Here is a 22,939-nt window from a genome sequence, read left to right as displayed (position 1 = left end):
TTTGATAGATTTGAACTAAAATATTCCGAAGTATTAAGAATTGAAATCATATCACCCTCCCCACCCACTTCTTTATCATAACAAATCTGATATTTAGAATAATGAAGAATCTGATATTCAGAATAAGGAGAAATTATTAGTACGCAACAATAAAAATGAAGTTTACATACTTTGAAATTTCACCAAAAGCGATTGGATCACTAAAAGATAAAAATGTCAAGTTGAAAAAATATCTCTTCCAGATAATTCATTAAACCAAAAGAAATTGTTCACGCGTAATTCACTAATGTTTTAACCAAAGATAAGATATCAGGCATTTGACTTAGTTGACTCAAAGTTTAAGATGTCTCCCCAGATTTATTTTCTGAATCTTTTTCGTCCTTTTCTTCTTTGGTTTCTTCTTCACCTAGGTTGGATTCTTTAATTTTAGAATCTTCCTCGTTTACAACTGAAACATGTTCCGGTTCCACAGGATCTGAACTTTTCAGTTCATCATCTTCTTCTTCTTCCGACTCTCCCTCATCATCTTTACTACGATCAGGGTTGTCTTCCCCTTCAGATTGTTCTTCTTTACCATCCTGTTCCTCTTTGTCATCTTTTTCTTCATTGTAAAGCTCATCATCATCGTCTTCCTTGTTACCTTTGGATTCTTTACCCTTTCTTTTCTTGTATTTACGCTTGAATCTTTTATGAGGAGGTACTTTTGCCTTCTTTCCTTTCCTGTTATGCGTTGCTCGATGCCTTTCCATATTATGTAGGAGATGAAACTTCCAACCACATATATCGCATTCATACGGTTTAGCCATATTGTTGTGCACCGGCAAATGTCGGTCTAGATGGGCCTTAGCGGCAAACTTTCGGTCACACTGAGGACATTGGATCAGCTGAGGGGGATTATGGTCAGCTGAGATAAAATCTAATTCCTCTTGATTATGGAACTTGAGAACATGAGCTCGTAGCGTTGAAGGATCTGAGAATGCTGCGTGGCATTCAATACACTTGTTGGGTTTCTCAATGCTGTGAGTCCACATGTGTTTCTTCAAACTGTATCTTTGCAGAAATCTCCATCCACACACCTCACAGGCATAGGGTTTAATACCTTCATAAAAAAGATAAAGTTATAACAGAAAATTACAATGTTATTAAGAGAGTTTCAAAAAGCTTTATAGTATTAACTTATCAACAAACAAAGCGGAAAGCTATTTTCTACTGGTGTAAAAATCTATTTTTTTAATATTTCAGCGAAAAGTCTACCAGAATCCTGTGGTTTATAAAAATATTGCATAAAAGTATTTAGTTTCAAAAAGCTGTTCCACAGTCCACACTGTTGTGGACGTTTTAAATCAGCAATGAAAATAATGAGTTTAAATCTCGTATTTAATTAACAAAATAAATTGTTTTGAGAGAAAAAGTATTTAATTATCACCTGAATGAATCTTCATGTGTTTCTTTAAAAGACTCATTTTGTTGAACGACTTAAAGCACTTATTGCATCTGAACTCTGAGTCTAGTTGAGTGAACCAAGCTCCTTGTGGAGCTGGGATCTCCTCCTCCTCCCCGTCTTCTCTACTGAGGTCCAGATCCTCCCGACCAGCACCTCCTTTAACTACAGTTCCTCCGCCTCCAAATACTATTGCGTGTTCTAGATCTTGTAACGCGGCATCCTATAACATTAAATTGGATTGAAATGTCCAAAAAAAAAATTTTTAAATAAAATTAATTGAAACACGCTCAAATCAACATGCAAAGTACAAACATAAAACATTTATGAACCTGTTAGGGAATGAAAATAAAATGACAAAAATATTTTGAAATTATTCAAGTGTCCTTTACTATTCTAAAAAGTTTGAAATGATCCATTAACTCATTTTTTTAGTTTTGAATTTATCCTAAGCTTCCAAGTCACCCTCTTTAAAGTATAATGTATAAAATATAAAAAGATCAGTTAAGTAACATCATTATTCCTTACATTATGACCATGTGAGGCCCTACAGGGCCACGGCTTAAACCTGTCTTAACCGTTTTGACGTTGATAGATCCAAACAAACCAACAGACAGACAAGAAAAGATTTCACCTGTACATCCTCCCAACTCGAGTTATTTCTGTCATGAGACGCAATGTGCTGTTCTAGCGTAGATCTACGCATACGCAACATTAATTATATTCTAAAATTATCTGATAAACAAAATCCTTCAAATCATAGGAACAACCGTCATCGTTGACTGATAAACAAAAACCATTTTACATCAGATGATAAAAAGACATTAGGAAAAAATCACAAAATAAATAAGAATAAAATTAAAAATTCCTTCGGGAGAATGATTTTCCACAGTGATTGCACATAAGCTTCGGTAAAACCTAAAAATATGACATAAATTGCTAAATATTTGATCTTCAACGATTTAAGATCTTATTAATTGTATTTTTTACCTTAGCTGTTGATTCATTATTAGAGTTTGAGGGTAGCAAAGTATATTCGTACTTTTGCAGTTTCTTCCGTTCTTTTCTAAATAAATAAATTCTGTGTCATCTTGTTTGATATCAAGTATATAAAAACTGGACTCCGGGCATTGAAAATTGTCCTAGTTACAGCAAGGACCAAAAGATTTATTGCAAAGTTATAATATTAACAAAGATTATTATTCTAGAATTCTCTGAGCAAATTTCATTTTCCTGTATTAGGATCCGAATTTGTTTATTCCAGAGCGAACAAGCATTCTGCCATTATGTGATTGATTGATTTATATTTGCATAAAGTAAACCATGCGACCTTCAACTCTTTTTCAAATCTATATTTATGAATGAGAACTACCTAAAGAGATGCTTGTTAGCATCTATTTGTTCCCTGGTGACCAATCGGTTATCCAGGTCAGGGAACAGTCGAACATATCCTCGATCCTCAGGAGGTATATCCACCCCACACACCTATACAGTACACATACATTTATACCACGTAGATACTTTACCGCTTTTTGTTTTGTTTTCAAAAACGATCGTTTCGTTTTCGGAAAAAACGATAGTTTTTAAAAAAGACCCACTCGTTCTGAACTTTTGGGAAACGAACAGCGATCGTTTTTGAAAACGATCGTTTTATTAAAACGATTTGCGACCGTTTTTTATACGATTGTTTTTAAAAAAACGATGGTTTTTGAAAATAAATTTTATTGACAATTATGTTAACGATCGTTAACGAAGGGTCGTCGTTAACGATCGTTAACGAAGGGTCGGCGTTAACGATCGTTAACGAAGGGTTGTCGTTAACGATAGTTAACGAAACGACGAACTTTATCAAAACGGTAGTTTTTGGAAAAAAAATTACATGCAACTTTATTGAATGTCGTCTTACATGAAGTTTAACAGTTGTGGGGGAGTTAAAACTCCTTGATATTTTCTTAAAAACTACTCAATGATAAGTACAGATGCCCTTCAGGTCGGTTTCCTCTCTTCGTTAACGATCGTTAACGGAAGGGGAGTCGTTAACGATCGTTAACGGAGGGTCATCGTTAAAGATCGTTAACGAAACGACGAATGTTAAAAAAACGATCGTTTATGAAAACGAGCGTTTTGAAAAACGATCGTTTTAAAAACGACCATTTTTAAAAAACGAACTTTTTTAAAAACGATCGCTTCGTTTTCGAATTTTCGTCGTCGTTTTCATAACGAAACGATCGTTTTTCTGAAAAATGAAAACGTTAACATCCCTAGGTATATCCACCCCACACACCTGAACAGTACACATACATTTATACCACGTAGATACTTTATCCTATATTCAGGAGGTATATCCACCCCACACACCTATACAGTACACATACATTTATACCACGTAGATAGTTTATCCTATATTCAGGAGGTGTATCCACCCCACACACCTATACAGTACACATCCATTTATACCACGTAGATACTTTATCCTATATTCAGGAGGTATATCCACCCCACACACCTGTACAGTACACATACCTTTAAACCACGTAGATAGTTTATCCTATATTCAGGAGGTAAATCCACCCCACACACCTATACAGTACACATACATTTATACCACGTAGATACTTTCTCATATATTCAGGAGGAATATCCACCCCACACACCTGTACAGTACACATACATTTATACCACGTAGATACTTTACCCTATATTCAGGAGGAATATCCACCCCACACACCTATACAGTACACATACATTTATACCACATAGATACTTTATCCTATATTCAGGAGGTGTATCCACCCCACACACCTGTACAGTACACATACTGCTGTATCCTCTCCCCCGTCAATTCCATATGCATCCTCTCATGTATGTATCCTCTCCTGTAACCTACCTCTCTTCAATTCTGCCTGTATCCTCTCGCTATTCAATTCTGTCCGTATCCTATCCCTCTTCAAGTCTGCCTGTATCCTATACCTCTTCAATTCTGTCCGTATCCTATCCCTCTTCAATTCTGTCCGTATCCTACCCCTCTTCAAGTCTGCCTGTATCCAATCCCTCTTCATGTGTAAAATATGAGATCCATGTACAAAATTGATAGGAGGGAGAGGTGTCCATTAATCGTTCTCTTACAAATCACCCAATTGTGTCTGTATCCTATCCCTCTTTATTTCTGTCCGTATCATACCCCTCTTCAAGTCTGCCTGTATCCTATCCCTCTTCATGTGTAAAATATGAGATCCATGTACAAAATTGATAGAAGGGAGAGGTGTCCATTAATCGTTTTCTTACAAATTACCCAATTTTGTCTGTATCCTATCCCTTGTCAGCCCTGTCTGTATCTTCTTCCTCTTTAATTCGGTCTGTATTTCATCCCTCCACAATTCTTAATGCATTCTATCCCTGTCTTCAATTCTGTCTGTATCCTCCTTTTCCAAAAAAACTGCTTTAAATTAAATCTTGGAACACATCGACTTAGTATATCCAGACATAAACCGAGCATAGAGTATATAAATTTTTGTGAAAAAATACTTTAACTTGAAAGGGGGTAATTTCTCTAAATTTATCAGTAAGATCAATTGAAAAAATTTTATTTTAGAAGGACTGTAGTCCTTTGAACGTTAGCCAAAATGAACATTAGTCCAAACGAACGTTAGTCCAATCAATCATTAGTCCAATTTATAGGAAACCGCAGCAAATATCTTACTCGTAATTTTATCTTTTTACTCCCGACTGATCACCTTAATATCTATGCTCACATCCAACCATTCTATAGAGATCTCAGGTCTGACTGTCTTTGGTGACATGTTACAATTTCATATCTCTTTCTGAAAGATAATAAAACTAAATAAACATAATGAAATAAATGCAATGTTTGGAAAGAAAAATAGTAGAGCAGATAATGCTACGCGGCCTCTTGTGCTTCTATTGGTTTGGTTTGGAAGAAGAAAGCAGAAAGGAGTGTTCCTTAATGTAATAGGCTTCCATCGAGACATTTCAGATTTTGAAAAACAATACTCTGTAATAAAAAGACACATTAACGAGAAAAAAATAATATCAAATCAAGTAAATATTTGGACAATGACCGTTGATATATTCATAAATGCTCTCCTTCTAAATGCTGTTCATTGAGACCGGTGTCCGCAAAACCTACGAAAATACAATTTAAAGGGAGTAATGAAAGGGGGCAAGCATACAATGAAAAATAATCGCTTTTGATCGGTACTAATCTTACTTTTATCTGTTGTGTCTATAATGAGAAATTCGTTAAAACCGACTAATACTGAAGAACGTACAGCTTCCATACAAATTTGCAAGTTGCAATACATGACTCGAATCGTAAAATAATCAATTTAATTCCAAACAAATCATTCCGATATTACAACCTATAGTCATCAATTATTTTTTGACGCATTCGAATTTAGTTAATATTTCATACTATATTTTATTCGTTTTGCTTACAATGCAATGCCAAAATAGTTTTAAGTCGTTTAAGTGTATTGTATTTAAAACAAATGACAAATATTATGAAATATTGACTATAGTATATATGAATGTGTCGAATTATAAATGAATTATAAATTATGCCAGGAAGAATAATTAAATTTTATAAATACTACCTGCAATCCCTGCATATAATTGGAGTGTGGACATATGATTCTAAACCCGGGGGCAAGTAATCATGCAAGTCTCGTTATCCGATACAAATCGAACTGATACCAAACTAGGCCTAAAAACAGAGTGTGAATAATTCCCTGATATGTTGAATTTTTTTACTAAAAATTGTCAAAAATGTAGCTTTCTTGTATTAAGTCTGCTGACAGCTTATGGCGAAGAATTAAATTGTTTCTCATTATAAAATAAAAACTGTGGATTAGGAAGGCGACATTTTATGAATCTTAGTTAATGTGAAGAATGTAGATACAATCATAAATTTCTACCATTAGTTAGTAGAAACTAGAAAGCAGTTGAGGTGTCAACACCTCCTCTCTTTGAGAGAAAGCATGCAAAATGCTTGCAGAATATATTCATGGGACTAGGGCCGTAACCCTTATATAACCTGTTTACTGTCAACAAGAATGGGTTCACACCCTTTGCTATTGGAAGATGTCAAAGTCTACTACAGACAACGAGTATGGGTTCACACCCTTGCTGAATCAATATGTATTTATAAGTTCAATGAATGCATTCCTTAAAATGTTTTGATTATTTGAGTGCTGACTAATTATCTACTTCAATGAATGTATATTTAGTTGAGATTTCAATATGCATACTTTGTTTCAACAAAAACGATCAAACAAAAATATCAAACATTATTTTCAATTGGCTCATAATAAATTTTCTTCTGTGTTTTATTTTAAGCTGAACCATCATACATTATTATTTTGTATTTTGTGTTTGAAAATAAATACTAAACAAATAAAAAAATTATTAACTTAAGTGATACCATTTATTTTTCCAAAGTGGTGAAAAAAGAAGATATTTTTGAGATAAGTTTAAAGCATTTTTAGAGAACAACACACTAAAAAAAGTCAATCAGAGAGGCATTTGTAAATAATAAAAGCTTAATTAACAGGAATATGAAGTTCAAATAACCCATCAATTAGTGATGGGAAAATTTCAAAAAAAAAATTTTTCTTAGCATTTGCTTTCCTTACATTCTGAAGACAATAGGTTCAAGATGATAGTTTTTTTTTGGTTTATTTTCCTCATGTTTTCTCTCCGGGAAATATATTGCATAGTATAACAAAAGCAAATTTTCACTCTTAGATTTTGAAAGTATTGGAACAATAACAAATTTTTGTAGTGCATTTTAAAAATTCCGAAAATCCAATATAAAGGGTTTAAAACGCACCAAGCTTTTGCCCAGTAATACTATTAAAAATTATAACATCAACTAATAATAAACTTTAGAATCCTAAAGCAAAAACCTATATCTTCCGAATTTTATTTCATTAAACCTATCTTGAGTATATCTTTTCATTTTCTAAAGAATTATCCATAAGTCTTTAGCTAAAAGGCCAAACTGCCAATAAATTTGAAATTTAAGAACGACGAAGATCTTAGACATTAATGAATAAATCAAACGGATATGACTTGTGGATTTGAATTTATACACACCTGGATTTGGTTGAATTTGATTTGTAGGTATTGGATGTCATGTAAGGGGCCATGTTGAAACCGGAGCTGTGAATGGGATCTTCCGGGAGAACTAGAAGTTCTGGTTTCAGTGTAGATATGGTTCCAGTAGGGGTTGGTGATGTTGATGGCTCTGATGATTGAACCAGGTAAGTAGGCAGATTTTTCTTAGCAGAACGAGTTCGACGAAAAGATCTGAGAAGTTTGGTGGTGGAAATAGATTGAGCTGACGAACTGGTGCGTGCTAATGAGATGCTACAAGTGACTGCAAGAGCATCCGTTTTTGTTTGAACAGTGGAGATTGGGATGTTAGTTGGTACAGCAGTAGCATCATGGTCAGATTTCTCGGGGACTGTCATCTCAACAACCGTGTTTCTAGTATCCCTGGGGTCGGCAGTGAAAAGGGTTGAATCATTTGGTTTCTCTCCATGAATATTCAACATTTCTTCAAATATTTCTGACCAAGTGGTTGTGGACTTACTCTCTTCTCCACACAAAGAAATAGAGGCCCTTTAATATTATTTCAGGTTCATTAGTTGTAACAAAATATACATTTATTAACAAGGATTAGGTGGAGTTTCCACTCAAAAATTACTAAAATTTTGTTAAAGTATGATATTTTGTTTTCAAAGTAGTAAACGGGCATAAAATAATTATATTTTCAAAAGAGTCCCGACAATAAAAAAATACTCTCTAAAAATATATTTTGTTGTGGTGTATTAGATGGGTTAGTATGGAGCTGGCAAAGAGTCGAAAATCAAACTGATTATCAATCTGAAACTCAGATTGATAATTGTTTAATTTATGCACACCTCCCCATTTCTTAATTAAATCAAGAGACTATAATAAAGCTTACTTTAAGTACTGTTTCTCCGATCCTACTTCTCCTGTAATATATTATTACTAATATTTAATCTTTCTTGTAATAAAATAAAATAAAAAATATTGTTATTAACATTTAACTTTATGTAATTAACCAATATAAAAAAATATTATTAATATTTAAACTTTATTGTAATTAAATAAAATAAAAATGTTATTATTAATGTCAAAATTTTGTTCTAAAAACAAAATAAATATCAATATTTAAACTATCTTTCAGTTCTTTAATTCAATCCTGTAAAAAATTCTAATAAAAAAATATATCAAAAATCAAGTTTTTAATTGAACTTAGTTTTAGAGCTTAAAGAAATCTCATGTAAAATAATTATGCTCTGGTGATATTGCTTCAAACGCAAAAAAATTATTTATACATTTGATATCAATAATACCCTTTTCTAATCACTCAATATAAACAACATTCAAAATGTTACCTTGTGTTTCCGAGTCGTTTATTGGGATCCCATCTGGTGGCAAGGAAGGTGTTGGGGATGTATTCAGTTCTTTGGGATTGAGTGAGACAGCACTCCCAGATTTAGAGGAAGGTGAACTATGAGGCATTTCTGAAATTTCTTTCGATCCTTGGAAGAGATTTTGAAATTGTTCACCTTTGATTCTACGTCCTTCATCTTGTAAATTTCTGATTGAAACATGTCTGGGAAAATTCTTAGCTTGAGGTATACTTGAGTTCTTGCTTGGAAACCATTCAGCGTCATTCAAGTTGACCAAAGTATGATCATTGTCGGAGATAGGTTCCAATACCGGACGAGTAGATTGTTCTTTATCCATAATTGCAGAGACAGTATGAATAGAGAAATCAGTTCCAGGTTCCAGAGTATATTGGGCATTATCCTCATTTACCATACTGCATTCTGGTAGACAATCAAATACTACAGGAAGATCATAGCAAAATTCCTCAAGATTTCGGCATGCTTCACTCAGGTTCAGACTTTGATTGGACATTTGATATTTGATTAGATTACTTCTATTTTGATTAGACTGAGGACTTTGTACATCAATATTATTCTCTTTATTCAGGTTTTCAGAATGGTTCTGGTTCAGGTTTTGAGGTATCAACTGCACTAAAACCTTATTAATATTCTCCGTTTTCTTAATTTTTTCAGCTTTAACATTCTTAAAGGGTAGATATCTTGATTTAGATGATAAACTGGGTCTCCCTACACCACGTCTCTGCAACATATCTCCTCTTTTTCCCATTCCATCATTCCTAATCCTAGCCCGGATTTTCTGATATTTTACACACTTTAGGATCTCAACTGTTCTCGTGGCTTTCCCTTTAAAAGTATCTTATTAGGTATTTGTACAAAAAAGTGTACTTCATTGTGCAGACAATGATCAGAACTAAGGCTGAGCAGCACTGAATGATTTTATTATTTCTGCATATTACAAACAAAGTTATGGGGGATATCTAAATGATCTTTCACAAGTAGATCAACTTTTTATGCTACCAATATTTGAATCACTTTAAGCAAAACCCCTACCCACTCTACCTTCCTCCATCCATCACATTAATGTAAATCTAGAATTTGACAATATTTGAGGAAAAAATGTTATAAAGGAAGTTCTTAAACGAGATGAAATAATCTTGTATTATGAATTATATATGTATTAGTTTAATTACATTTTTATCCTCATAAGACTAATATTATATCATATTTGTGAGGTTCCATGAGCTAATACCCAAGAAGCTATATTTTTGAAAATTATTGTGAAATACACTATATTAAGTTGGAACAATTGACATCATGAAGGGTTGCAAATAAGTTTTATATTTCACTCATGCTCGATCGTCCTGACTATTTCCGTTTTCATTTTTCCAATGTTACAATGGTAAGATGTTAAATACCCTTTTAAAGGTAAAAATTGGTTCTTTATTTGTAAATAATGCATGTGGTGCGATTGTTTTCTTAGTTGTTTAGTGTTTTCTAATTTATATTGCATTTGCTTGTTTTTTAAGTTTATGCTATATAAAGATTTAGCATGTTGAAAGTGCCCTGACTTTATTAAATGGAGAGAAGGTAGAGAATAGTAGTGGGGTTGTCTCAGTATACTGAACAAAAGCGTGGAATCATTTACACTTGCTGGATTTTATACCTTAAATCTTCCAAAAAGAGGAGAGAAAATCCGTTATCTAGTAAGAACCAGTTCAAGAAATGAAATGATGAAGATCTTTGTCTTTTATTCATGAATCAAGATTTATTGGTTTGTTTTCATTGCTATGGAGTGCTAAAACCTAACATAAAGTTTGTGACACTAATATCTCAATGATTTCTTTCATGCTCTGACTGTGTAATAATTATTTCTATTCTTATACGGTCTGAGCGATAAAGAATAAATATTTTACACCCCCAGTGTAAGAATAAGCATTCTTATACGCTAGGAAGCGAACAATATTGGAAAATTTTCTCCTGAACTGTATAATAATGGAAATTTTTATTTACTACTATGGAACCACAGATATGATCTAATATTTAGTACGTTGATCAAATAAGTTTTACCTTGAAAGCATTCAGGAACCTTAGTTTCAATCTGAGGTATATCAAGGTGGAGCAAACCCTTCCTTACTCCAATCCTGTGCAAATATAGGCAAATAAAAAGATTTTCTATTTAAACAGTTAATGAAGAAAATTTAGATAAACAATGTTAAAATACAAGTTCTTTTTACCTTGTTTTTGGGCTCCGAGTTGGTTTTCTTAAAATATTGGCTTTCTTAATATTTAATTACCTAGCCTTTTAGGGCGCTTCGTGCCCATCTTCTATTTTAATTGTGATCATGTTCCTTTTGTGTATATCATAAAACAAAACAAAAAAAGTTCGTGGATTTAACAAAATATTTTGTGGATTTCAAAATTTTAAAAAATTTAATGAACAAATTTTGATGGAGACAAATATATGAAATTTTGATCATTCACAAACCTTCCCAGGGGCCACGTGGGGTCCCACACAAAATTTGGGCCTGATCGGTTCAGCAACTTTGAGGTTTATTGGATACAAACAAAAAGACAAACAAACAGACAGAAAGACAGGCTCAATTTGTATAAAGAAGAAAAATATAGGTATATTTGTAAGACTTGTAATTTGCAAATAAAAGGGCACTATGAAAAAATACAAAACAGGGTATTACAAAAAATACATTGAACATAACAAAATAAACACTCCTTCCAGATAATCGTTTGATTCATTGTATCAGAAAGTTCTAAAATTTATTACAGAGTCTCTACTCTCAAAGCTTGAGTAATTCACCATTCCAAAAATTTGTTCAACATAATTTTCTTCTTAAATGGGCTGTAAGTTTAAAATCAAGTGACCCTCCATGCAAAGATTCACAATTGTACCCCTGAAACCTGTGCCTGATGAATAATGTGGAAATATTGTCATTTTCTTAGTTCTAACATAATTCCAGGATTTCTATGCATTTTTCTGCAGAAGAAAATGTGCAGGTCACTTTTAAAGAGAAATTAATATTTAAAAATAATCAGTTATCAAAATTGTAAACATTGATGTCTAATTCACACTTGATCAGACAAAGCTATCTAGGGTACCCCAGTGAATCAGGCATTGTCAGGTTTGCATTGAGAGTCACTTAAAATTATGCTTACAGTTCATTTAAGCTGGCAGACAGGATTAATAAGTAAAGCATTAAAAATACTTTCTTCAAGTGTAATAAGGTTATGATATCACCAAACAAAATTTTGAAAGCCTAATATGCCTTGGGCTTGTAGTCTGAATTCTTGCTTCTAAATCCGGAACAGGGTTAGTGATACTTCTGAAATAAAATGTTATACAACTTGCAAACTGAGTATTTGAGTAATTTGCTTCTATACAAACACAAATTCTTAAAAAATAGCAAAGAACATCCTGGCATACAAAAGTTAAAACATGCCTTATAATCCATTTAAAAAATTGCTTTATAATTTTTAGAACAAATTTTTTATGCCTCATAAATTTCTGAACCATCTATAAGATATATAAATCAATTTTTAATTGAAGGCGATAGTGTTGTGAATAATTGGTGGAGGGTCACTGAAATAAGCAACATCTTTCAGAATATTGATAGAAACAATTAGCCTTTTAAAGAAGTCAGGGGTGTTTAATTTTTCAAAAATTATCACCCCCCTTAGAAAATCGTTTCAAGCTTGAAATTATGTCTAATTCAGTCCCTTTAAGATTAACAGAACAGGCTTTCTATTAAAAGATACCTAGGGTACGAATCGAAAATGTGTTCCTCTGTTGGTGAATACCTCCAATTATTTGATCCTTGATTCAGTTCAGAGGATTGAAATCCAAACCCGGAATGATGATCTTCATATCTTCCATAGGATGCTTGATATGGACGATTATCATTGTTCTCTGGGTATTTTGATTGGATCTCCCCTGAGTTCCATCCAAACCTGGATTGGTTTAATCCTGCCTCAGGATCCCTAACTTCCCATTCAACGTCATATTGATTTCCTTCGTAAGTGCTTTCTTGATTAGAATGAGACAAATTATCAGGAGGATCAATTCCGTTCTGTTCCCTAGACACAGGCATATTGTTAAACTCTTGATTTGAGTCAACTCTTTCGGACCTGAATGGATAACCCGTCACTCTATTGTCACCTAAATGGTTGTCATCAACCAAAGAACCAAAAACAGAGGAATCAGGCATCCCTTCTTGGAAGTATGGTTTACTGGTTGGTCTTAATTCTCTCAGTTGATGGATATTGTTTTCATGAACACCATATCCTGGGATACATTCCAAATTGTAGTCTGAGAAGAGTGGAGAATTGTCTTTCTTCACATGGATAAAAGTTTTTATGAAAATTTACACATGATTGTTGTTAGAAAAAAGTTCAAAAAGCTCAAAAACCCTCAAAAAGGATAATAATTTTGGATTGAAAATCTTTCTAGGATTAAAATATAAACTAGTATTGAAAATCTTGGTTTGAGAAAAATATTTTGTCCATCCCTGTCCGCAAGCTTCACTATCTACTTCAGGTTCCTCTTCTTGCTCTCTGATATGGTCTTCACCTTCTTCCAAGGCAAAACTCTGGTACCTTTTAAAGTTGTTTGATAAGCATATTAGAACAAAAATCACAAGGGATATTATTGATTCAGAACTCTGAAAAAATGCTTAACTGACTTCATGGACAAAACTTTAACCTTTTTTTACTTCGTCACCCTCAGAATCATTATATATACTGATTGGGCCAAAAAGGTCTGTAAATATAGCCGGTCAATGACAAAATTTATCTGGGGAACAATGTCACAAATTATTACTTTTAAAAATGCCCAAATTAAAACAGAAAAGTCAACAAATATTTTGTTAATTGCAAGATGAAAACTGGCGACATAAAAAGCAATAGTAAAAGCTAAATTGCTACCAGAAAAGGAGCGTGAAAACTAAAGAGCCTCTGTAAGTTTAATTTTACAAAATTATTCTTTTCCCAAAAAGATAAAAACCTAACACCAAATGAACTATGGATTGGATATGGACAATTTTCAATAACTAATCGACATGTTAAAGTGATAGGGTAAAATAATGCTTCAACAGGGTTCATTTGTGCATTTTATATTAAAACACCTTCCCCCGCCCCCTCTTTACACACAACAGAAAAAACTTTTTTATTGAGAAAATGAGAAGAAGAAAAAACCTCCATGGTCTTTTTTATTTAAGGTAACTGAGACCCCTAGCTTTATCAGTCCTATTTTGTAAAATTAAAAAAAATATTTCTCCTCCTTAAAGTTTTTAAATAATTTTTTTTCAGATATAATTTCAATGATATTCCAACCTTATAATTGTACCTATTAGAGGATCTGAAATTATCTTGCATTCCACTGAAGAGTGTATCGGAGTCTAATATTTCCTCTAATTTCATATCTCTATAAGACCCAACCTAGGTTATTGATTCATAATTCTGTGCTCAGAAGGAGTTAATAATAGTAAGAAAAACGTTTAAATTTCTCCCCCCCCCTCCTTTGTTTGTACATTAAGGCCGAAATTTCTTAGATATAATAAGCTAATTTAAGACTTTAAACACTTCAAGGGGAAAAGAGTAGTGGAGGGGTGGGGTGGGGGGATTAAGGTCCCCATAAAAAACTTACCCTTGGAACTAAATGTTTTGTTATTTTAGGGTTTGGCTCAGAGGTTGTACTCTTAGAAGTCTTTTGGCAGGTTCTAGGCGAATCCGCAAAAAATGACTTCACTAAAACAAATAAAATGTAAGCTATTGGTGCAAAGATAATGTTGAACACACCGCGTTGTGTCGAACACTATCTTTTTATAATCTTTGAACAACATTTACAAATCCTAACTATCACACATGAACACTAACTTTCAGGCTTTGTTTGTTAATTTCACGTTTGTCTAAGAATTATGCAAGATAAAATTGGTTGAATTACCTTTTTCAATTTTTAAGAATTACTTTTTCAATTACCATTACATTTGTTACTTAAATAAAATAAAAAAATTTAAAGACTAGATGGATATCTAATCAATATAATTTGTTTTTATACCTTGTTTTAAATAAGCAAACTTCTCCTGTCCAGTAGTGGTGCATTAAGAGGATAATAATATTGGGTAGTAAATAAATTTCATTTCACAATTTACCTTTTTGAAAAAAGAATCAAGAAAAAATGTTTTTATTTAATACACCCTGCCTGAAACAGTTGTGGATTAGTTACAACCTAAATACATCAATTATCATAACATAACGTATCAAATTCTATATAATAAAGAAATCAGAAAAGGAATTTTTACTTTTAAAACTTGTTTAGGATTGCTCCTCCGCAGTTGAGGAAGACATACAATTGACGGTTTCCACAAACAAAAGTTTTGTCTTAATATTTGTCTTGTTTTCTGTTAATTGTTTAAAGGGAGTGACTGGCTATGTAAGGTAATTGAACAGAGTATGCAGTGTTGTGGAAAACTTCTTTCGGAAATAAAATGTAAAAAAGTTATACATTAAACTGAACATGTTGAGAAAATAAAACCTTTTCTTATCATCAAATTTTTTTTCATTATTCACAAAGATTCTCTTCAGATTTTATAGAATTATTATTGAAAAGACGACATTTGAAGAATTTGAAGAAATCTGCGAATGAATTCAAAGAAAATAAGACTTTCAATATAATAATGAAAATGAAATAATCGATTTTAGCATTGATTTATTGAAAAATTTATTTTGAGAAATATGTTCCTAACAATCTAATTAGATTACTGTATAATTTTCACTTTATTTTTCGTTGTCAATATTTAATAATTTAAAAAAAACTAATTCTGAAAGCGTATCCACGTATCTGTATACTCAGTTCAACTACCTTACATAGCTGGTCACTACCTTTAAATGACTAAACCAATTGACCCGGCATCAGGCAAAGAAAAAAACTAGAAATTATAAAATTATTTCACATAGATTTCCAAATTTATTTCTGACATTACAATTAAAAATTTATTAAGACCTGAGCACAGGGATCCACTACAAGAACTCCTGGTAGTTTATCCAGGTCTGGTAGAGTACTAGACTTTAACAGATAACTCTTCTCCTGCTTCAATATTAGACAAAAATAAAAAGAATCCATTTGGCTGTTAAAAGTTCAGCATATCCTCTTGACGCCCCCCCCCCCCACCCTAGCTACTGAAGATGTATTATTATCGTCGGAAAAATCAAAAATTTGCATTTCTTGTCTTGGCTCTTAAATTGACTTTCTATTCAAATATAATGACTGTGCCAGTTCATAAATCCATTCTGATCCAGAATTTAATATATGACATTGATGGCTTCAGAAATATTAGTGATATCATTCTGTTATAAAAAGAATATTTAAAGTTTGAAATATTGCATTCCTCAATTTGTTGTCCACCTCCATCATGGCGACCCTTTCTTCCAGTATCTTGAATAAAATAAAATATGAAGAAAATACATTTAATATTTTGTCAAACTCTTAACATTTTTATTTAACACGTATCTTATGAACATTTTATAACAAACATGAATATTCAGAACTTCTGGAATTACAAAATTTAACGATAGAAATTTACTAAAAATTTTCATTTAAACTTTTAAAAGCATTTACTCAAGTTCCTGTCTTGTAATATTACTTCTTGTTGATCTGAACTAGTTTTTAGTTCACATCAACCCAAACATAATATAGTATTATCTATGTTTTGTGGAGATTTTTCATACTTTTCCGGCAATGTTTTTTAAAATTCAAAACCATGCAAAATGCACATTGCACAATCTGCCACTTAAATCTTACAATTTTAGAGGAGAAAATACATACAGATTACAGAGTGACCCAAAAAACAAAGATTAGGATATTTTAGCTCCTTTAATTGTTAGAAAAGACTCGGTATGAAGTTTTTAATTTTAAAAGGGGTCGTTGAGGTAAGTTTTTGTCGTCCGATCCTTCCATTTGGTGCAAATTTATGTCGAATATTCGAAAGTCTTTCAAGTAACTTTAGCTTATCAATATTGCTTAAGAAACAAAAAAATTATTTACATCTATCTGAACCCCCTTAGATTTTTCTTCTGGAGTTTCTGAAATCCAAGTTTTATAAGTAGTCTTATACCCAGAACTCTATGAAAAGAAATCTAAAAAAGAGCAGAAATCCCGGCCCCATTGATGGAACAGCTTTGATGGACCTTGAAAATAGGCGATTTTTTTACATGACATCATATTGGAGCCTCCTTAAGAAATAATTTAAAATATAAACGTTATAGTAATCCAAATAAGTATTCATTTTTATAATTTCTAAGCATTTTTAAGTTTTTTTCTTTCTGCAATATAGATTTGAATAGATTAATAAAAATTATTAATTGTTTAAAGTTAATAGACAGGTTTTAAAAAATTAGACACAATTTATGGGCCAAACAGAAACATCGCACGAAAAATGTTACAAAAATAACTCCTTCTAAAAATTAAAAATAAATAAAGGGCACCTTTTTCAGTAATTTCAAAAGATTGTTGGGACAGAAAAACCTAATCCCTGTTTTTTTGGTCACCCTACCCTGTATGTATGAAATTTAAATCAAACGCATAATTCCTTTGAATGAGTATCCAAAAGAACAGATATATGAAACCAGAAAGTAAGTAAGAAAGTAATCTTCTCACATGCTGAATTTATGTGTGAAAAATATTAATAACGATGAAAATAAAAAATAAAATTTCCCCACAACTGTGACAAGTGCACCCAGTGCCCCCCCCCCCTCGTACACCCTTGTGAGTAAAGTATAATAAAGTATATTAACATTAATTGCTTCCTCACCTTTCATTCTAGAGTGTGTGGAAAGAATATGATTCTTCAGACTCATCTGACCAATAGCATTGTAATTACAAAATGGACATCCTATATATAACATTGTAGTTACAATATTGAAATCCTAAATATAAACTTGTAATTTCAATATGGACATCCTAAATACTAAATAGTATATATAACATTGTAGTTACATTATGGACATCCTAAATATAGTATTGTAGTTACTATATGGACATACTATATAAAGAATTGCAGTTACATTATGGACATTCTAAATACAGCAATGTATTTACAATATGGACATCCTAAATATTGTAGTTACAATATGGACATCCTAAATACAGTATTGTATTTACATTATAGACATCCTAAATATAGCATTGTAGTTACAATATGGACATCCTAAATATAGTATTGTAGTTACAATATGGACATCTTAGATATAGTATTAAAGTTACATCATGGACATCTTAAATACAGCATTGTAGTTACAATATGGACATCCTAAATACAGTATTGTAGTTACATTATGGACATTCTTAATATAGCATTGTAGTTTCAATATGGACATCCTAAATATGGTATTGTAGTTACAATATGGACAACCTAAATATAGTATTGTAGTTACAATATGGGCATCCTTAATATAGTATTGTAGTTACAATATGGAAATCCTAAATATAATATTGTAGTTACAATATGGACACCCTAAATATAGTATTTTAGTTACAATATGGACATCGTAAATATAGAATTGTGGTTACAAAATGGACATCCTAGATATAGTATTGTAGTTACAATATGGGCATCCTAAATATTGTAGTTACAATATGGACATCCTAAATATTGTAGTTACAATATGGACATGCTAAATATAGTATTGTAGATACAATATGGGCATCCTAAATAGTGTAGTTACAATATGGACATCCTAAATATAGTATTGTAGTTACAATATGGGCATCCTAAATATTGTAGTTACAATATGAACATCCTAAATATAGTATTGTAGTTACAATTTGGGCATCCTAAATATTGTAGTTACAATATGGACATCCTAAATATAGTATTGTAGTTACAATATGGGCATCCTAAATATTGTAGTTACAATATGAACATCCTAAATATAGTATTGTAGTTACAATTTGGGCATCCTAAATATTGTAGTTACAATATGGACATCCTAAATATAGTATTTTAGTTACAATATAGACATCCTAAAAATAGTATTGTAGTTACAATATGGACATCCTAAATATAGTATTGTAGTTACAAAATAGACATCCTAAAAATAGTATTGTGGTTAAAATATGGACATCTTAGATATATAGTATTGTAGTTACAATAAGAACATCCTAAATGTATAGCATTGTTGTTATAATACTGATATATATTCTCAGTGCTTTTCTTTTAAATTTTGTGAAGAGATAAGTATTTTCTTCACACAACACCCTCCCCCCTCTCACCCTTTGAATGTGATAATATGTGCAGCTTCATATCATATTCATTTTTGGTTTTGAAAGTGCAGAGGTCACAGCTGAAATCCCTTTTAAAACAGTTCAGCTGGGCATTTCTACAATAACTAAGTAATAGAAACCCAGTGCATTTTAAATCCCATAATAACATGTTTAATTAAGATCAGAACATTTTATTTTAAAGCATAAGAAATCCGTTTTAAGCTGAGATCAGAGTTCAAGGCATTTGGTATATTTTAATTTGTTCTTCGACTTAATGGTCATTTTAATAAGTTATTTACAGCAGAACTTACTAACTTCCTAAAAATACTTGACGGGTCGCATCGCGCACCCCAAGCCAGTGTTTGTAATGTCAATTTAGCGCTTTCAACTTAACAAGTCAAAACGTATACAGCAGTACATTCATTTTTCAGTGAAATTAATCGGTTAATAATCCGGGAATTTCCTAGAGAACGATTTTTGGACCCCCCCCCTATAAATTTTGTACATGGATCTCATATGTAACACATGGATATAATTGGTGATGTGGCCGTAGCCCCCTAGTCTGTCCTAGTTGCGGCGCTCGGCCCCCTAGTCTGTCCTAGCCCCAGCGTTCGGATCCTAGCCTGTCCTAGCCGCAGTGCTCGGAAATAGTAAAAAATATAAAATAATTATTTTGCTGATCATTAATGATCATGTACAAAATAGATATGAGGGGGGTGAGGGGGAAGGCAAAAATCGTTCTTTAGGACAAACCAAATAATCCAATATGTATTCATTATAAAATACCAATTGGTTCACACCAACTCATTCATTTCAGCATGACCTGGTAAGTTTTTATACTTAAAACAAACAAATAAAAAATAAGCATAAATAAACACCTCCGGGTTTACCTCTTCTCCATTATGCACTCGAATATGTCAAGATCTGTTAAGACTAAGTATAATCATGTTAAGTGTTTGATTTGATTTCATTTGAAGGATCCTATTTTGTGAAAAAAAAATGTTTAAACCCTAGCAGTAGTTGACCTCCCAACTATTCCCTTCTGGCGTGAAATGGTTCTTTATGTCGTTGAATATGTGAAAGATTTATGATTGGAAAAGATTATTGGTGGCCGTGTAAGTTGCGACTCTTCCTTGAAAGTTCTTCTGGATGCTCAGTATTTGATTTAAATCAAATCTTCCTGGAATTATCTTTTCTGGTCGAACGATTTTGAGCACCCTTACTTTCAGTCATCAAGAAAAATCCAATTCCTCTTGGACAATTTCAATTACGAATTACTAATCCTCAGGATAAATGCTTTTCAGAGATATCCTACTTCACTAAGTGGATGTGGACGCGTAGAGGAACCCCATCGAGAACATCGCAGTGGAGCAGAGAGCCACCGAAAATCAAAATATCAAGAAGTTCATGCATCATCTATTTATATCCTGAATTTTTTATCCTTTGTGAACTTATTTTTCGACTTAAGAAACTTCTGTTTTTGCCTATAGCTACTTACCTTATCCTTTGAAATTGTGTCGGCATTTTAATAGTTCAAGTCAGTCAATCGTCATATGCAAGTTTTCATTTTTCGACTTTTAGGCTTATTTTTCCAGTTTTGATGAAATTAAGATTTATTCGTCAATTTTGACAATGGACGAACTTGAATTTTCAAAATGCCGGCACGGGTATCTAAGGATAAGGGAATAAGCCAGACAAATATGGAAAAATTAAGTCAAAAAATGAAAACTAACAACGTGTAGCAACTGTAGAGCGTGAATTGATGAAATTTTTCAGGCGAGTTCGTCGATTTTGACGATGGACGAACTTAAATTCTCCAAATGCCGACACTGTTTTCAAAGTATACGGGAAGTAGCTGGACAAAGACAAAAAAAATAAGTCTCCAAGTCGAAAAATGACAACTTACAGCGTATACCGACTTTTAAGTGTGAGTAAATGACAATTTTCAGACGAATTCGTCGATTTTGACGATCTTAAAATCTCAAAATGCCGGCCCTGTATTCAAAGGATATGGTAGGTAGCTAGAAAAAAAACTGACAAATTATGTCTCTAAGTCGAAAAATGACAACTTACAGCGGATACCGTCTTTTGAGTGTGAATAGATTAAAATGTTCCAAAGAATTTGTCGATTATGACGATAACAGAAAAATTAAGTCTCTAAGTCGAAAAATTACAACTTACAGCGTATATTGACTTTTAAGTGTGAATAGATTAAAATTTTCCAAAGAATTCGTCGATTTTGACGATGAAACAACTTGAAATCTCAAATTCCGGCCCTTTATTCAAAGGATATGGTGTGTATAGTTGGACAAAAACAGAAAAATTAAGGCTCAAAGTAGAAAAAGGATGAGGTAAGGGTAATTTCCTAGTATACGATTTTTGGACCCCCCCCCCTCCTATCAATTTTGTACATGGGTGTGACAGGAAGTTCCATATAGATGCTTTAGCCTTGAGGAACCTTGACCAATCCGCTCTTCTTGAAGCAGAGCCCCCGTCATAGTATTCATAGTATTGGGCTCCGTGAGTCGTTGGTTATCTTAGTTTTCTCCGGACCCACCGGAGCCAGAGCTGCGTTAAACAATATTTTCCAAATAACAAAGAAGGAAGGGTTGGTTGGTATTTTACCTTGTTTTTGATTAGTTAACGTTAAATTTTTTGCAGAGCAATTATCCGAATACTGAATGGGACAGTAGACGTTGTTTCAAGTGATCCTTCCTATATAGATGTGGGGGTAACATGTCCGATTCACATCCGTACCCTTTAAACCTTTGTTTGATCAAGGATAAATAAAACTATCTTATTTTTCTAGCTGAAAATTGATTATTTCGAATTGTGGTTTCTCTGCTAAAGTGACTGATAGAATTACGCAGAAGAAACAATGAAGAAAATTACGGGAATTCAGCACATTTCCAGATATACATATATACAGATATACAGATATACATATATACAGATATACATATATACCAATGTACAGATATATAGATATACAGGTATACAGATATACAGATATACAAATATACAGATATACATATATACATATATACAGATATAAAGATATACAGATATACAGATATAAAGATATACAGATATACAAATATACAGATATACACATATACATATATACAGATATAAAGATATACAGATATACAGATATACAGATATACAGATATACAGATATACACCTTTTCTCGTTATTTTTTCTTCTGTTTTTTTCGACGTTTTTTTCTCCTATCTTTCTTAATATTTTCTCATAGATTCACTCGGAGAAAATATTTGGAGAATTTTACTCAAACTTCTTATAAAGTTTTCTTCGAACATTTTTCTTCGTTCTTTTTTACTCCAACTTATCTCCTGAATTTCACCAAATGTCTCCCCAATTGGAGAATAAACTCCAGTGTTTCCCCAAATTTACTAGGCATAAAATGTACGAGAATTTAACCCCAAAAATTCCACTGCATTTTTCTGATATTTTTTCTTCTAGTTTTTTCGACGTTTTTTTCTCCTATCTTTCTTAATATTTTCTCTGGATTTACTAGGAGCAAATGTTTGGAGAATTTTACTCACACTTTGCATAATTTTTATCTTCGAACATTTTTCTTCGTTCTTTTTTACTCCTACTATTCTCCTGAATTTCCCGAAATGTCTCCCCAATTGGAGAATAAACTCCAGTGTTTCCCCAAATTTACTGGGCATAAAATGTACGAGAATTTAACCCCCAAAGTTTCACTGCCTTTTTCCGTTCTTTTTTCTTCTAGTTTTTTTCTA

The 22,939-nt window shown here is 32.4% G+C and overlaps 2 protein-coding genes across 7 annotated transcripts; both read right to left on the bottom strand.

Moving 5' to 3' along the window:
• Positions 1-77: 77 nt before the first annotated feature.
• Positions 78-5,261, bottom strand: LOC111694999 (zinc finger protein 85). Its single transcript, XM_023464127.1, has 7 exons — positions 5,176-5,261; positions 2,814-2,926; positions 2,432-2,507; positions 2,310-2,359; positions 2,076-2,139; positions 1,427-1,664; positions 78-1,099 (listed from the first exon to the last, which is right to left on the bottom strand). Exons 1-7 carry the CDS (start codon positions 5,239-5,241, stop codon positions 339-341), a joined length of 1,368 nt encoding a protein of 455 aa, XP_023319895.1. The 5' UTR covers positions 5,242-5,261; the 3' UTR covers positions 78-338.
• Positions 5,260-21,542, bottom strand: LOC111694997 (uncharacterized). Of its 6 annotated transcripts, none has more exons than XM_023464117.1 (19): positions 20,062-21,542; positions 19,181-19,287; positions 17,721-17,801; positions 16,299-16,345; positions 15,914-16,000; positions 15,113-15,139; positions 14,969-14,993; positions 14,558-14,658; positions 14,258-14,349; positions 13,422-13,509; positions 12,673-13,247; positions 12,183-12,239; positions 11,139-11,165; positions 10,972-11,045; positions 8,887-9,747; positions 8,430-8,460; positions 7,556-8,083; positions 6,055-6,164; positions 5,260-5,584 (listed from the first exon to the last, which is right to left on the bottom strand). In XM_023464117.1, the coding sequence occupies exons 1-18, from the start codon at positions 20,070-20,072 to the stop codon at positions 6,095-6,097; spliced, it is 2,889 nt and encodes a 962-aa protein (XP_023319885.1). In that variant the 5' UTR covers positions 20,073-21,542; the 3' UTR covers positions 5,260-5,584; positions 6,055-6,094. The 6 variants fall into 6 exon arrangements, with proteins under 6 accessions (XP_023319885.1, XP_023319887.1, XP_023319886.1 ...); XM_023464119.1 differs by having other exon boundaries at positions 12,715-13,247; XM_023464118.1 differs by having other exon boundaries at positions 15,914-15,997; positions 20,062-21,541.
• Between the last annotated feature and the right edge of the window lie 1,397 nt (positions 21,543-22,939).

This window comes from Eurytemora carolleeae, unplaced genomic scaffold (assembly GCF_000591075.1).
Source record: "Eurytemora carolleeae unplaced genomic scaffold, Eaff_2.0 scaffold210, whole genome shotgun sequence".
Lineage (NCBI taxonomy): Eukaryota > Metazoa > Arthropoda > Copepoda > Calanoida > Temoridae > Eurytemora > Eurytemora carolleeae.
This window is presented reverse-complemented; position numbering and strand designations above follow the sequence as displayed.

What these genes read in the sequence shown, in the direction of transcription:
- LOC111694999 (XM_023464127.1), bottom strand. Translation starts at nt 5,241, where the DNA reads ATGTCACCAAAGACAGTCAGACCTGAGATCTCTATAGAATGGTTGGAT. An exon ending in GCTAACAAGCATCTCTTTAG is followed by an intron (nt 2,508 to 2,813) that starts GTAGTTCTCATT and finishes TTATTTATTTAG; the next exon opens with AAAAGAACGGAAGAAACTGC. An exon ending in GGAAAATCATTCTCCCGAAG is followed by an intron (nt 2,140 to 2,309) that starts GAATTTTTAATT and finishes GCGTATGCGTAG; the next exon opens with ATCTACGCTAGAACAGCACA.
- LOC111694997 (XM_023464117.1), bottom strand. An exon ending in AATTTCAGATCCTCTAATAG is followed by an intron (nt 13,510 to 14,257) that starts GTACAATTATAA and finishes CAACTTTAAAAG; the next exon opens with GTACCAGAGTTTTGCCTTGG. An exon ending in TCGGAGAAACAGTACTTAAA is followed by an intron (nt 8,084 to 8,429) that starts GTAAGCTTTATT and finishes ATAATATTAAAG; the next exon opens with GGCCTCTATTTCTTTGTGTG.